The sequence below is a fragment of the Sorex araneus genome, chromosome X (genome assembly GCF_027595985.1).
Source record: "Sorex araneus isolate mSorAra2 chromosome X, mSorAra2.pri, whole genome shotgun sequence".
Classification (NCBI taxonomy): Eukaryota; Metazoa; Chordata; class Mammalia; order Eulipotyphla; family Soricidae; genus Sorex; species Sorex araneus.
Genome location: NC_073313.1, coordinates 211,352,331 through 211,365,949, shown reverse-complemented (window position 1 = coordinate 211,365,949; position 13,619 = coordinate 211,352,331). Strand labels below are relative to the sequence as shown.

General features: G+C 34.6%; 1 protein-coding gene across 1 annotated transcript in view; it reads right to left on the bottom strand.

Annotated features, from left to right (window-relative positions):
• The window catches only part of AGPS (alkylglycerone phosphate synthase), a 120,464-nt gene that overhangs the window by 41,775 nt on the left and 65,070 nt on the right, over positions 1-13,619 (bottom strand). Inside the window, exon 11 of the mRNA XM_055120663.1 lies at positions 6,334-6,461. Within this exon, the coding sequence (XP_054976638.1) occupies positions 6,334-6,461 (128 nt within the window). The remainder of the gene's footprint in view (positions 1-6,333; positions 6,462-13,619) is intronic.

Here is a 13,619-nt window from a genome sequence, read left to right as displayed (position 1 = left end):
TATACCTTAGTATAACTAAAATTAGTTTGATTGGATTACAAAATGAAATTAGATGGCATTAAGATTGCTGGTTTTATTGGTAAACATGATAATGGTATTGTGATTATAATGAATATCTTTTTTTTTTTTTTTTTTTTTTTTTTTGCTTTTTGGGTCACACCCAGCGATGCTCAGGGGTTACTCCTGGCTTTGCACTCAGGAACTACTCCTGGCGGTGCTTGGGGGACCATATGGGATGCCGGGGATCGAACCCGGGTCGGCCGCGTGCAAGGCAAACGCCCTACCCGCTGTGCTATCGCTCCGGCCCCTGAATATCTTTATTTTAAGATAAGTATGTTGAAGCATGATGAAGCATCATGATCTCTAAATAGCATGTAACTTTCAAACGATCCAGAAAATGCACACAAGTATATATAATGGAGTAAAATGTTAACAACTAGTGAATACCAAGATAGATATTCAAGTAATCAAGTAATCATTGTACTATACTCTAAAATTTATTCAAGCTTTTATTTTCAAATAAAAAGGTTAGAAAACTAAGTTAGAAAACACCCAGGCTGTTGCTACAAATAGCAACCAATATCTAATGTCTAATATCTAACTGTAATTGATTTTAACTAGTTATACAAAGGCTAATATTATTATTTAAAAAAGTGAAGACAGCTTTTTATATCTAGATAAAATATTAATTTTCAATAATGACTTTAAAAATTTATCAAAATCAAAGAGCTTTTACTGAGCATGTTTTAAAAATGTCTTTTCAAAAAGTAAGTGGCTTTTTCAGTTGTTCTAAATAAATTCTTATAAGCAAAGCACTCAAATTAAAACACAGCATATAGATGGTTTATGATATTGCAGTTGACCATTTTTAACCACTATGTATCATTCTAAAAACATGAAGCAAAAAGTTTCATAAAATTTTAAATTAAATAAGGACACTAAACAGAAGTTCTTATAATCAAAAGGCCCAATGCAATGTCACCATTCCTTTTTATTAATTTTGGTGGGTTGGAGGGCACACTTAAAGATGCTCAGTGAACCATGAACCTGAGTCACCTGCAGGCTAAGTTATCCATCCTCTCCCGCCCCATGTGACCATTCTTCAGCAGGTCTATATAGTTAAGATCCAGTTTCTGTGCTATAAAATTATTTGTCAAATTAAAAGAGTTTAACTATTCCTTTAAGGGTCTGGGACTTCACAAGTCCTAAAAATGTGGGCTCGAAATTCACCTCCACGCTATTCAATTATGTGAAATTGGGTATTCCCTAGACCAAAGGGAAATTGGATAATAGGGGTCCTTGAGTTAAAGTGACCTCTAGTGGCACATGGTCAGAACTAATCAAAAGGAAATATTTTTACCAAGAAATTTTAATGGTGGGTTATGATAAATTCAGGGAATGTAAAAACCACTAAAACAAAAACTGTTTATTTAATTTGAAGTTAACATTTTTTCATAAAGTAAGCTTCCCTTACTATAATTTCTCATATTACCTTATTATACTCAAATATATTTTAAGCTTAATATTAATCTGAAAAGATAAGAAAGTCATTATGGACTAATAAAGAAATATATCTATATATTTGTTTTGTCTAAGCAAAGAGGTAGTCACATTGACCTCAAAACACAGCCATAAGATTGACTAAGTCAAATTGCTGGTATAATTTTTTCCCTTCAATATTCTTTAAGCCCACTATGATCAGTTTTATTTAGTAGAATTTTCTAAAACAACTTTTTAAAAAGCAACATATTTCTTAATGCAACAATTTTATCCCCCCAAAATTATTTATTACATCAAACTATTTCTACAAAATCTGTTTTCATGAAAGTCTTATTCTTTCCAAAGAAAAAATCCAGACTTTGTGCTTCAGATGAGAAACATTACTTGAAGTGTCTCCTACCTTACTAATTTTAGCAAGACATAATTTAATATTAATATATTTTTAAAGTCTGCAGGATACTATTTTAACGTAAGGACAACGCATAAAATATAACCACATAGTTACTCTGGTTAAGATAAGAATCATCTCTAAATTTAAAGGTTTATTTCTTCAAAAAGTAAATCAGATACATGTAAACCTTTCAGTATCTGTATTGCAAACCATAATGTCCAAAGGAAAGAGAGGGAGGGACAGAGGAGGGAGAGGGAGAGAGAGGGAGGAAGGGAGAGAGAGAAAAAAGTGCCTGCCATGGAGGGGGTAGTGTGGGGACAGGGGGCTGGGGGCATTGGTTGTAGGAAATGTACACTGGTGAAGGGATGTTATATGACTGAAACCCAATCATGAACAATTTTGCAACTGTGTATCTCACTGATTCAATTAAAAATAAAAATATATAACTGAGACTTAAACCTGAAAACTTTGTAACTTTCCATATGGTGACTCAATAAATAAATAAATAAATAAATAATAAAAAAGGAAAAAAATAAAAATAAATTTAACCTTTTTTAAAAAAAGTAAATCAGGGATAGAAAGACAGTACATGGGGTAAGGTACATGTCCCTGTATGTGACCAACCCAGGTTTGAATTTCCCACACCACAATAAGGTCCCACAAACACTGCCAGCAAGTGATTCCAAAACAAACAAACAAAAAAAGTAAATCAAAATTTCTGTGGAGATTTCAGTCAGAATAACCCAAATTCTTAGCCTTAAACTGTTCTGGAAATAATCTACTGACTTTACACTGAGCATTTACCATGATATGCAACATCCTTAGTTGTCATCCTACATCTAATGTCATCCTACACTTAGTGATCGTGAGAAGACAAGAACTCAGTCTACTTAAAATACATAATACCCACTACACTGCATCTCAATAAAAAAATTAAATTCAAATGTTCAAAAACAAATATGTATAAAAAGAACCATGTAAAATACAAATTTCTAGACATCAAAACTTAAAATGTAGGCAGATAACTGTGCTTCCTCTAATAAATAAGATTGATAATACATATGAGATAATACAAAATTTAAGACTGACAAATGTTTGTTTACTCCAACTGAATATTACACAGACTCACATGAGTAATAACATTGTAAACAGCAATTTTTTAATGAAAAAAGTTCTCATTTTTTAATGAGAATTATTTGCTGATTTTAAAAAAGAAAATGATTCTATCATAGGAAATATTATTTTTTCTACTTATACTAAGATGAGTCAAAAGTAAATGCCTAATAGTCTTAGTTTGTGATTTTACATTTTACACATTATTAAGGCTGAAGTAACTTGTTCTGAATAGCTTCTGGTCAATAGCCGTCTTGTTAACTGTCCTTAAATTGAATACATTTTATTAGAAGACAGTAAAAATAAAATCCAGTTAGTTAAACATTTGGTTAATGTCAGCTCTGCTTCAGAAGGAGAAAAAAATGACACATTTAAAAAAAATTCGTTTTCTAACAAAGTATTCCCCATAATTGCTGCTCAATACAAAAGAAGTTTTAAATGTTTGATAGTGTAAGAGCTATTCTATTTTCAATATATTTGAAACTCTTCAGGAAAAATTAAGTTTAAAACAGAATAGGTAAAACAGTATAATGTTGATGTGAACTATGCTTTTCTTCCCAAATTCTAGTTTGAATCACTAGGAGAAAACTATACTATCAGTTTAAAGTTGTTTAAAGGAAAGTGGTTGGAAGATATAAAGGAATCACCCCACACACCCCCTGTCAGAGGGCAATTTTTAATCTTTGATTCTACATCACTCCTCTGATCCTGAAATTTCAGGAGGAATGCAGGCTAATTTGCAACACCTACAGTTCTCTCTCTGACTGGACCAAATGATCCTAGTCTAGATACCACAGAGCATACTCTCAAGTTTCTACTGGGAGAGGGAAATTTTCTTTTAAGCTGTACTAACATTGTTCTCCCTTTAACTTTACAAACAGTATCATTTCTAAACAAATATAAAAGAGAATAGAATATTGTATCTAACACTGATAACTAATACAAAATCTATTTTTTGATAAAGTTTTAAAAGTCACTTACCCATTTACTGAGTAAAGGTGGAGATTATACTGGACTGCCACTTATAAGATAGAATCACATTAATCTTCTACTAAATCTTCCTTTCTAGCTCCTCATAAGGTAGTCAAGTACTGAAAGAAGACAGTCTCTCACATGGACCAAGAATCAGATATAAGACCTTAGTCAAATCCTCCTGCTGCCAGTATAAGGTTGCTTAATTTATTTCCTTCAGCATGAATAGTGAGGAAACTACATGAAGCCCACTTTGCTATTTGTGAGCAATCATATGTGTTCCTTTTCAAAACACACTCATCCAAAATATGGTTTCCCCTTTAAAAGCAACTTGAGTCTGAAAATATTGCAAAAATGGAAGTGTTATGAAATGACAGTGAGGAATTACAAGCAGCCAACTCATTATTCAATCAAGAATTTGGCACATTCATAAACCATGTACCATCTACTTTAATAGATCTTAATTCTCTTGCTATCAGTTGAAATTCCAAAGCACAAATTGAACAACGACCAGTGCCAAAACCTGATAGTTTGGGTTTTTTCTTCTTTTTTCTGCCTTAGAATACTGTTACAGAGCAAAAGTAGCACATAGAGTACCATTCTTCATACAGGAGAGACTAATGCATCCTGAAAACAAAGACACAAATATTCCTAATACTTGCATTTATTTATTTACAGGGAAACTAAATATTATGCCTCCCTACATGTATGGTACAGTAAAATTAAAATATGTAGATTCCCCTAACAGTGGAATATCTGCAAATCCTAGTAACTATTCTTGGCAATTACATCATTCATAATAGCAGTATTTGAAAAACAAATACTATATCCACAGGCTTTTTAATCAGTTGCAAATAAGGTAAGTTTTCTAGTTAGATGGAATTTATGTCCTTAAAAACTGTATGTTATTAAGTACAGAAAATGAAATTATTACAAGTATAGATTGTAAAGAAATTTCCTGTTTTTACCAGAGTGGTATTTTCTATTATCATCTTATCTATTAAAAAGATAATATTCAAAATGGTTTTGTGGAATGAACTCGGGTTATGGTCACTGCATAAATATCCAAAGAATTTTTTTAAAACAAACTGAAAGATACTTTTACAAAGAGAAAGGGTACCTTAGCAGAACCCAGGAGGCCCAAGGACCCCTCCTGGAGATTCTCGGCTAACCAGGACTTCAGTTCACAGTAGGGCCCCAAGTTGCCATCACAGCTCAGGTTATATGGTGCCAGGATTATTAGGGTCATATCCACCAGTGCTCTAGACTTCTAGGAACTCACTTGGTGATGTTCCGGGGACAATGTGATGCAAGGGAGTGAATGGGGATAAGACACATGCAATTATCTGCCTTAATTCCTGTACTATCTCTCCAGACACAAAAGGATCGCTTTTTAAATTAACTTACACAAAGCTGTATATTTACCTACTTCCTTTTGGCTAGAAAATGTTGAAATACTTAAAAAACAAAAAACAATGTAGTTCAAACAATGAACTAAATGCCTAAAGAAATGTAAAACTTTCTATGATGTTAAATACAGAACAGAACATAAAAGTAAAATTCCCTGCCATTCTGGCATTAGTTTTTTAAAACTCTGATAATATTTTTCTAGGAAGAAAGAAGAAATGGAAATTCTTTTATCTTAAAGGCAATTTCAGTGCTATATTATGATACATTTTGTAATGTAAGCTATAGTTTCTTAGGTAATATAAAACAAAGTACGGTCTGGGGTAGCAGACCCTACTGATTTTAAGAATTGATAAAATTTTCGAATCGGAGCACCAGTTCAACAGGTAGGGCGATTGGCTGACTTGGATTTGATCCCTGGCACCCCGTATGTCCCTTGACCACTGCCAGGAGCAAACCCTGAGCACAGAGCCAGGAGCAAGCCCTGCTGGGCGTGGCTCAAAAATGAAATGAAAAATTGGTAACTTTGGTGGACCATACATAATTTCTAAATTTGGGAGTCACTGATATTCAGCCTTTTCTTTTAATTTCAATATATATCTCAATTTAAGAAAAACTAAATATTACTTTAGTCACAAAATACCTTACCCCAAGCATCTAAAAGAAAAGGCATTTAAGAAAAGAATCATTCAAAATCATCAGTCTTACCTTGGCTTTACAGCACTCTTAATCAAGAAACAGGTTTACATTTACTGAGAGAAACAGCAACTGTACTTAAAGGGATGACTTTACAACATTACCTTTTTGTAAAGAACTGGAGGAAAACTGTATATCAGAACTACATATATGAAGATTGCACGTGTCACAAAAGTCAAATATGCAGTAGAATTTTAAAAATATAGTTATAAACTGGTGGGATTTGTTTTCTTTCTTTCCTTTTTTTTTTTTACCTGTTTTGCAATTTCTCTTAAACAGGCTACTCCTTGTTCAAAATTAGGGAAAGCTACTGAGCCATACTTTTGGTATTCAGGGACTGGTCTGATTTTTATTGTAGCTTCTGTTATCACACCAAGAGTTCCTGAAAAAGAAGGGGGGGAATAATCCAATATATCACACGCCAATATTCTAAATCATATTTTAAACTTTTATCTATTTAGTCTAATATTAATCCCATGTTAATAATTAAATCTCTTTAATTTATAGTAACTAATGTCTTTTTAGAAAAACTAGGCAAATTTTATAATTATAAACAAATGTTTTTGGATTACATTTTTTAGTTATAATATTTTAAAACATTTTAAAGATATGTAATCTTTCACCCAGGAGTTTTGAGGGTTTTTTTTTGTGTGTGTGTGTGTTTTCCTTTTAGGGCCACACCCAGCGATGCTCAGGGCTTACTCCTGGCTCTGCACACAGTAATTACTCCTGGCGGAGCTTGGGGACCACATGGGATGCCGGGGATCAAACTCAGGTAGGCTGCATGGAAGAGAAGCACGCTATCCTCTGTACTATCTCTCCAGCCCCCAAGAGATTATCTTTAAATAATGTTTATAGCAATTCAACTTTGGAAAAGATAAACAATTTAAAAATCAACAGGTTTTCATATCTCATATTCATTCAGGAAATAAGTATACTTTGGAAAGATGATTGAAGAAGAGAAATAATACTGTGCTTTTTCTTCAAAGAACTCATACAAAGACAAAAGTATAATTGATATGTCCTTGTAAAAAAACAAAACAAATACTCAGAGACAAAATCGTTGTAACACATTTAGCACAAAAAAGTCACTACTGAAAACAAATGTTCTCTTCTTTAATAAATGAAGGAGCTGGTATATAAATTAAAAAGAAATATGAGTAAATAATACCTATAAGATCTAAACCCTATACAAAGAATTTTAAGAGACAATGTAAAAACATATTTATTAAAAAATTTCCAATCAGGGGTTGCTGATATATAAATGATAGAAATTATTAATACTATTAGCGAATTTTCTGAGAATTACGGAGAGCAAAAAGAAAAATCTCTGAAGTTACAGAACTGAATTATAATAGTATAAATAAAAGTATCATGAAAAGTAATTTCACAATAAATACATTTCTATCTACCTAAAATAAAAAAGGACTTAAAACTACTGAGTCCTAAAAAGTAAATAATATCATATCAGAAAACAATGCTTATCACATAAATGACTTCTCACAAAAACATCAAATATGATCCCATTATAACTAAACCACAAAAACTTTGAACATTTGGCCTAATCATTTGAATAATAAAAAAATATATATCGGTAAACTTTAAAAAGACAATAAAAGTAATACTTTCTCTCTTAGAGATATAATTCTTAGGCCATATAATTTATGCAAAGTTTACAACTCAATGTTTTCAATTATTTTAACAAATATTTGTAACTATCACTATAATCTGAAACTATTTCATCATTCCCTGCCCACTCCTCCCCCCTCCACAGCCTCCCCAAATCTTCTGACTCTGGAACAAGTTACTTCCCGCCCACCCTGCAAACCTCCACCCCAGCTTTGGGTAACCAACAAACTATTCTTTGTTTCTAGAGATCAACTATTTGGGACACTTCATATAAATTGCATCTTATAATATGTGCTTGTTTGTGACAAGTTTCTTTCAGTTTGATAGTATTTTTAAGATTCAGTCATGGTATATACTATGCATTACTGATATGTGTACTTAATTTATTCTTAATTATTGATTAACCATGGTGTAACTCATTTTGCTAGTCATTCGTCAACTTATGTACATTTGAGCTTTTTTTAAAAAAAATAACCAGGCTATTAAAAAAAACAAAAACAAAAAAACACAAAAGCTATTTCAGGGATAGCTAGATGGAAGAGAGAAGGTCTGCAGGGCACAGTGAAGAAAATGGATGCCAAATTTCCATGCATCTCCAGAAGCACCACTTTCCCAAACCCTTTCTGCATTCATCTATCAAACCAGAAACTCTGGAGCACCAATTTAAGGATTTTTAGGAATTTCTCTTTACATAGGCATGACTTGTTAAAACTATTGAGTTCTAGTGATAATTTAATATCTAATCTCTTCCCCATCCTGGAAGTCAGGAAGTGGAACTAAAACTTCTGTAGGTTTCCAGCATTTTGGCTACTGTAAATGCTAATATGAATATGCAAGTACAAGTTTTTATATAGACATGTGCTCTTCTGGATATAAAGATTTTATTTCAAAGAAACCGCTGGTCCATAAAATACCTTGCCCTCAACTACCTTTTCTTGAGGCTAAGTGCCAAGCCAGAGAAGGGCATGGTTCCCACTTCATGCACACAGTCTTACCTAGGATAGAAGCTTGACTCTAGTTGACATACTAACTCTGGGTCACAACTGCCTTTACTCTGGTCTATAAAGGGCAGGCATCTCTTTTCCTCCTGTCTTCCCTTAGCACTCAGCTGCTAGAACAGGGGTGTTATGGGGGAAGGGAGAGAGCCACAGTCCCCACCACCCTCGAGAGAAACAAATCATATAATAGACTCTAATCTCTTTCCAAAAGAAATTATTCACCATAGAACATGGGAAAGTTCAAACTTAAATTTTCAGAAACAGTGGAATAGATGGTAAAAGGCTATTAGAAAGACATAAAAGACTAGGCCTGCTGGTCTGCCTGGATAAACACAACGGGGAGGATCCCTCCTAGGCTAATAAGATTTGAGGCTGAGAAAAATAGCAATAATTTCACTCTGAATTTTCTTTCTCTCTCTAATTTCCCCGGGGGGTGGGGGGAGAGCCCATAAAGACAACAAAACCATAAAGAACCCTTCGAATTACTTATAAAAGATAAACATAAATGTCAGCAAAACTTCTACAGCTTTCAAATTGTTGCAAGCTTCTAAGAGAAGAAATTAAGGAAGCTTAAAAGATTCCCAAAGACAGAAGGAAGCACAGGTAATGAAAAAGAGGAGATAAAAACCAAGCCCAGGAAGCAAAAGTGCAATAGTAATGTTAAATATTACTTTACAAGATACAGTAATCCAATACCCTGCCTATAAAGGTGGGTTTTGAAAATGCCAAGAACAAGAAATGGTAGGAACAATGGTAGGTAAGAAGAAATGGTAGGTAAGAAAAAGTAAGGAACAATCTCACAGTGTATCATATTTAGAAAAGCTTGATACTCCTTGGATAAAGGCAGTGAGGAAAAAATGAGGGAAATTAAAGAGTTTTAAGAAACGAAAGAGACATAAATACCTTTGTCTTTTTCTACCAAAATTACTGCCATTCACACACAAAAAAAAAAGTATAAAAGAAGGTAGGGATGATAAAGAGAACACTCTGAAATTAGGAGCTTATTTTAAATAAGAACAGAAAAAAAATAGTCAAATTTATAAAATATACACAATGGTAAAAAGTGAGAAAAATATAAATAAATGTTTATACCTGTGGAAAGTTGTCCCCACCCTAAACCAACCATGGTCTTGGAAAGGAAAAAACCTGCATATTTCAAGCTTAATAAAATTATCAAGCGATTGCAACCAAAGAGATAGCTCAAAGGACTGAGGAGATGCTTTACAGTCTAGAGGCCCAGGTCTGAGCCATAGCAATGCTTGGTCTCCACGGCACTGCCAATAGCACCCCCTGAGTGCCCTGCCAGGAACAGCCCCTTAGCGCTGTTGAGCGTGGCCCAAAACAGAGACAAATTATGGAACAAATATTTGGGAACATGAAAAACATCTGAATCAGAAAAGCAAATACCAAAAAACATGCATGGACAAAATGCCAAGACATAAAACAAGAGGTAAACAACCAGAGGAAAAGAAATGAAACCACAAAAATAATATTAAAAATGAAGTCTAAGTTTTAAGTTATAAAGTATCAAAAAACAGAAAAGAAGTTCAAATGAGAACATAAGCAGCACTGCAGAACACAGGAAGAATAAAGAGAATGAAAAATAAAGAAGCTGGGGCCGAAGAGATAGAGCAGGGAATGCAAGAAATGTTCAACATATGCAAGTCAACCAATGTAATTAAAAATCATATAGTCATTTCAATAGATGCAGAGAAAGCACTTGAAGAGATTCACTACTCATCCATAACAAAAGCTAACAAAAATGGGAGTTGAAAGAACTTTTCTCAAAATAATTAAAGTTATTTACCACAAGTCCTCAGCCAACATAGTCAATGGTGAAAAGCCGAAAACCTTCTAAAATCAGGCACAACTACCAAAGGGGTGGAGGTAGCAGGAGGGATATGGGGGACAATGGTGGTGGGAAATGTACACTGGTGGAGGGATGGATGTTGGAACATTGTATGACTGAAACCTGATCATGAAAGCTTTGTAACTATTTCACAGCGATTCAATTAAAAAATTAAATTAAAATAAAAAATTAAAAATAAATACTCAGGCATAAGACAAAAGTGTCCACTAATACCACTACTATTGAACAGAGTATTTCAAGTCCTTGCCATAGCAATTGGGCAAAAAAGAGACATAAAAGGCATCTAGATCGGACAAAAGCTCTCACTATTTGCAGATGACATACTAAGAGAGCTCTAAGGCTCTACAAAAAAAGTTCCTACAATTAATAAACTTATATAGGGGCTGGAGCAATAGCATAGCGGGTAAGGTGTTTGCCTTACACGCGGCCGACCCGGGTTCGATTCCCAGCATCCCATATGGTCCCCTGAGCACTTCCAGGGGTGGTTCCCGAGTGCAGAGCCAGGAGTAACCCCTGTGCATCGCCGGGTGTGACCCAGATAGATAGATAGATAGATAGATAGATAGATAGATAGATAGATAGATAGATAAATAAATACTTATATAGTGAAAAACAAATAAACAAAAAAAACACCCTCTGGCTTTTCTATACACAAATCATGAAATAAAGGAGAGAGAAATTTTAAAAATCCCAACAAGGAGAGATAGTACAATGGGCAAGGCACTTGTCTTCCAAGTGAACTGACCCAGGTTCAATTCCTGGCATCCCATAGGGTCCCCAAGCACCACCAATAGTGATTCCTGAGCTCAGAGCCAGAAGTAAACCCTGAGTATTACTGGATGTGGCTCAAAACAAACAAACAAAAACAATTCCATTCACAATTGTACCTCGGAAAATCAAGTACCTAGGATTTAGTTTAACAAGAGGGGGAAGACCTATATATTACCAAGATAAATAAAAGACTACAAGAGGAAATAGGCACACATTCCTTGTTCATGGGTTTCGAGGAGTAACCCTGTTAAAATAGCAATACTCCCTAAAACATTATACAGATTTAATACAGTCCCTATAAAAATAACCAGCATACTTTTCTTTTTAAAAACATTTTTTTAATTGAATCACTGTGAAATACAAAGTTACAAAGTTGTTCAGTCATGATTTGGTTTTAAGTCATACAATGCTTCAACACCCGTCCTTTCACCAGGGTGCCACATTTCCCACCACCAACCAAGTTCCCCAGTTTCCTTCCTGCCACCCCACTCCCCAGCCTGCTTCTATGGCAGACACTTTCCTTCCCTCCCTCCTCCCCTCCTCTCTTTCCCTCTCTCCCTCTCCTCTTGGGCATTATGATATGCAATACAGGTACTAAAGTTATCGTGTATATCCCTTAACATACTTTCAGCACTCAGTTCTTGTCTAGAGCGATCACTTCAAACCATTATTGAATGCCATTGTTGTCCATTCAATATTCCAACTGCTTTTCTCCACCCCACTCCACCATCCATCACTTGTGGCAAACTTCCAACCATCCCAGACATTTTTCAAAGAAATAGATCAAATGTTCCTGAAATTCATATGGAATAATAAGCCTAGTGAAAAAGAAAATGAAGACAACACTTTCCCCAACTTCAGACTGTACTACAAAGCAGAGTAATCAAAACAGTATGGTATGTAAATAAGGATAGGCCCTCAAATCAATAGAATTGAAAATCCAGAGATAAGATCATCAAATATACGGCAGTTAATCTTTGATAAAGGATGAAAAAACAAGAAGTGAAGGAAGAAAAGCCTCTTAAAAAGTGGTGCTGGGAAAACTGGTCAGTCACATACCAAAAAATGAACACTCTGTAACACCATGCACAAAAGTTAAATCAAATGGATTAAAGACCTCGATATCAGGCCTGAATCTATAAGTTACAATGAAGAACATAGTCAGAATTCTCACCACATGGAAATTAGAGACATCTTTAAGGATTCAAGAGCCATGCAAGCAGAAGCTAAGATTAACAAATGAGATTACTTAAAATAAAGAAATTCTGCACCTCAAAGGAAGCAATGACCAGGATACAGAGACACAACCAGAGACTGGGAGAAAACATTTGCCCACCACTTATCTGATAATATGCAAAATATATGAAGCACTAGTAGAACTTTACAAGAAAAAAAATTCCAACCCCATCAAAAAAAATGGAAAGAAGAGATGAACAGAAACTTCCTCAAAGAAGACACAAATGGCTAATAAGTATATGGAAAAAAATGCTCTGCATCACTAATCATCATGTAAATCAAAAAACAATGAGATATCACCTTACACCAAAAGAGGCTGACATACATGCAAAGAGAGAAAAAAAAAATCCAATGCTGACATGGATGCAGGTAAAAGGACCTTCGTTCAATGCTGGTGGGAATGTCAACTGCTCCAGACTATTTGGAAAACAATATGGACACTCCTCAAAAAAATAAGAATTGAACTTCCATATGACCCAGCAGTTACACTCCTTGGAATATACCCAGGAGCCCAAAAACATAATCCAGAAAAGACATTTGCACCCCACAATTTGCAACCCCTACAGCACTATTCAAAATAGCCACAATCTGAAAACAACCCAACTGTCCAAGAACAGATTACTGAATAAAGAAACTATGGTACATCTACACAATGGACCACTACTCAGTTATAACACCGATGAAATCTTTGTTTACATGCTGCTATGTGGATGGATCTGGAGAATGGTAAGTTGAGTGAAACTAGTCAGAAAGAGAGGGTCAGACACAGAATGATCTCTCATATGTGGGATATAAAGAGACCTCAAGGGGGAATAACATGCCCATAATAGAAACAACTGGTCTTCAGTAGGAAGCACTTGGGCAAGTAGAAAATGGAGAGGGAAGGGAAAGAACACTAAAGTACTAAAGTGATATGCATGATACCCTATCAGTAACAATGCTATATAAACTATAGTGCCTAAAGAAAAGGGGGGAAAGGATGTTGCCACTGAGGCAGGCAGGTGATGGGAGGTTTGGGGCTAGGGGGTCTGGGGAC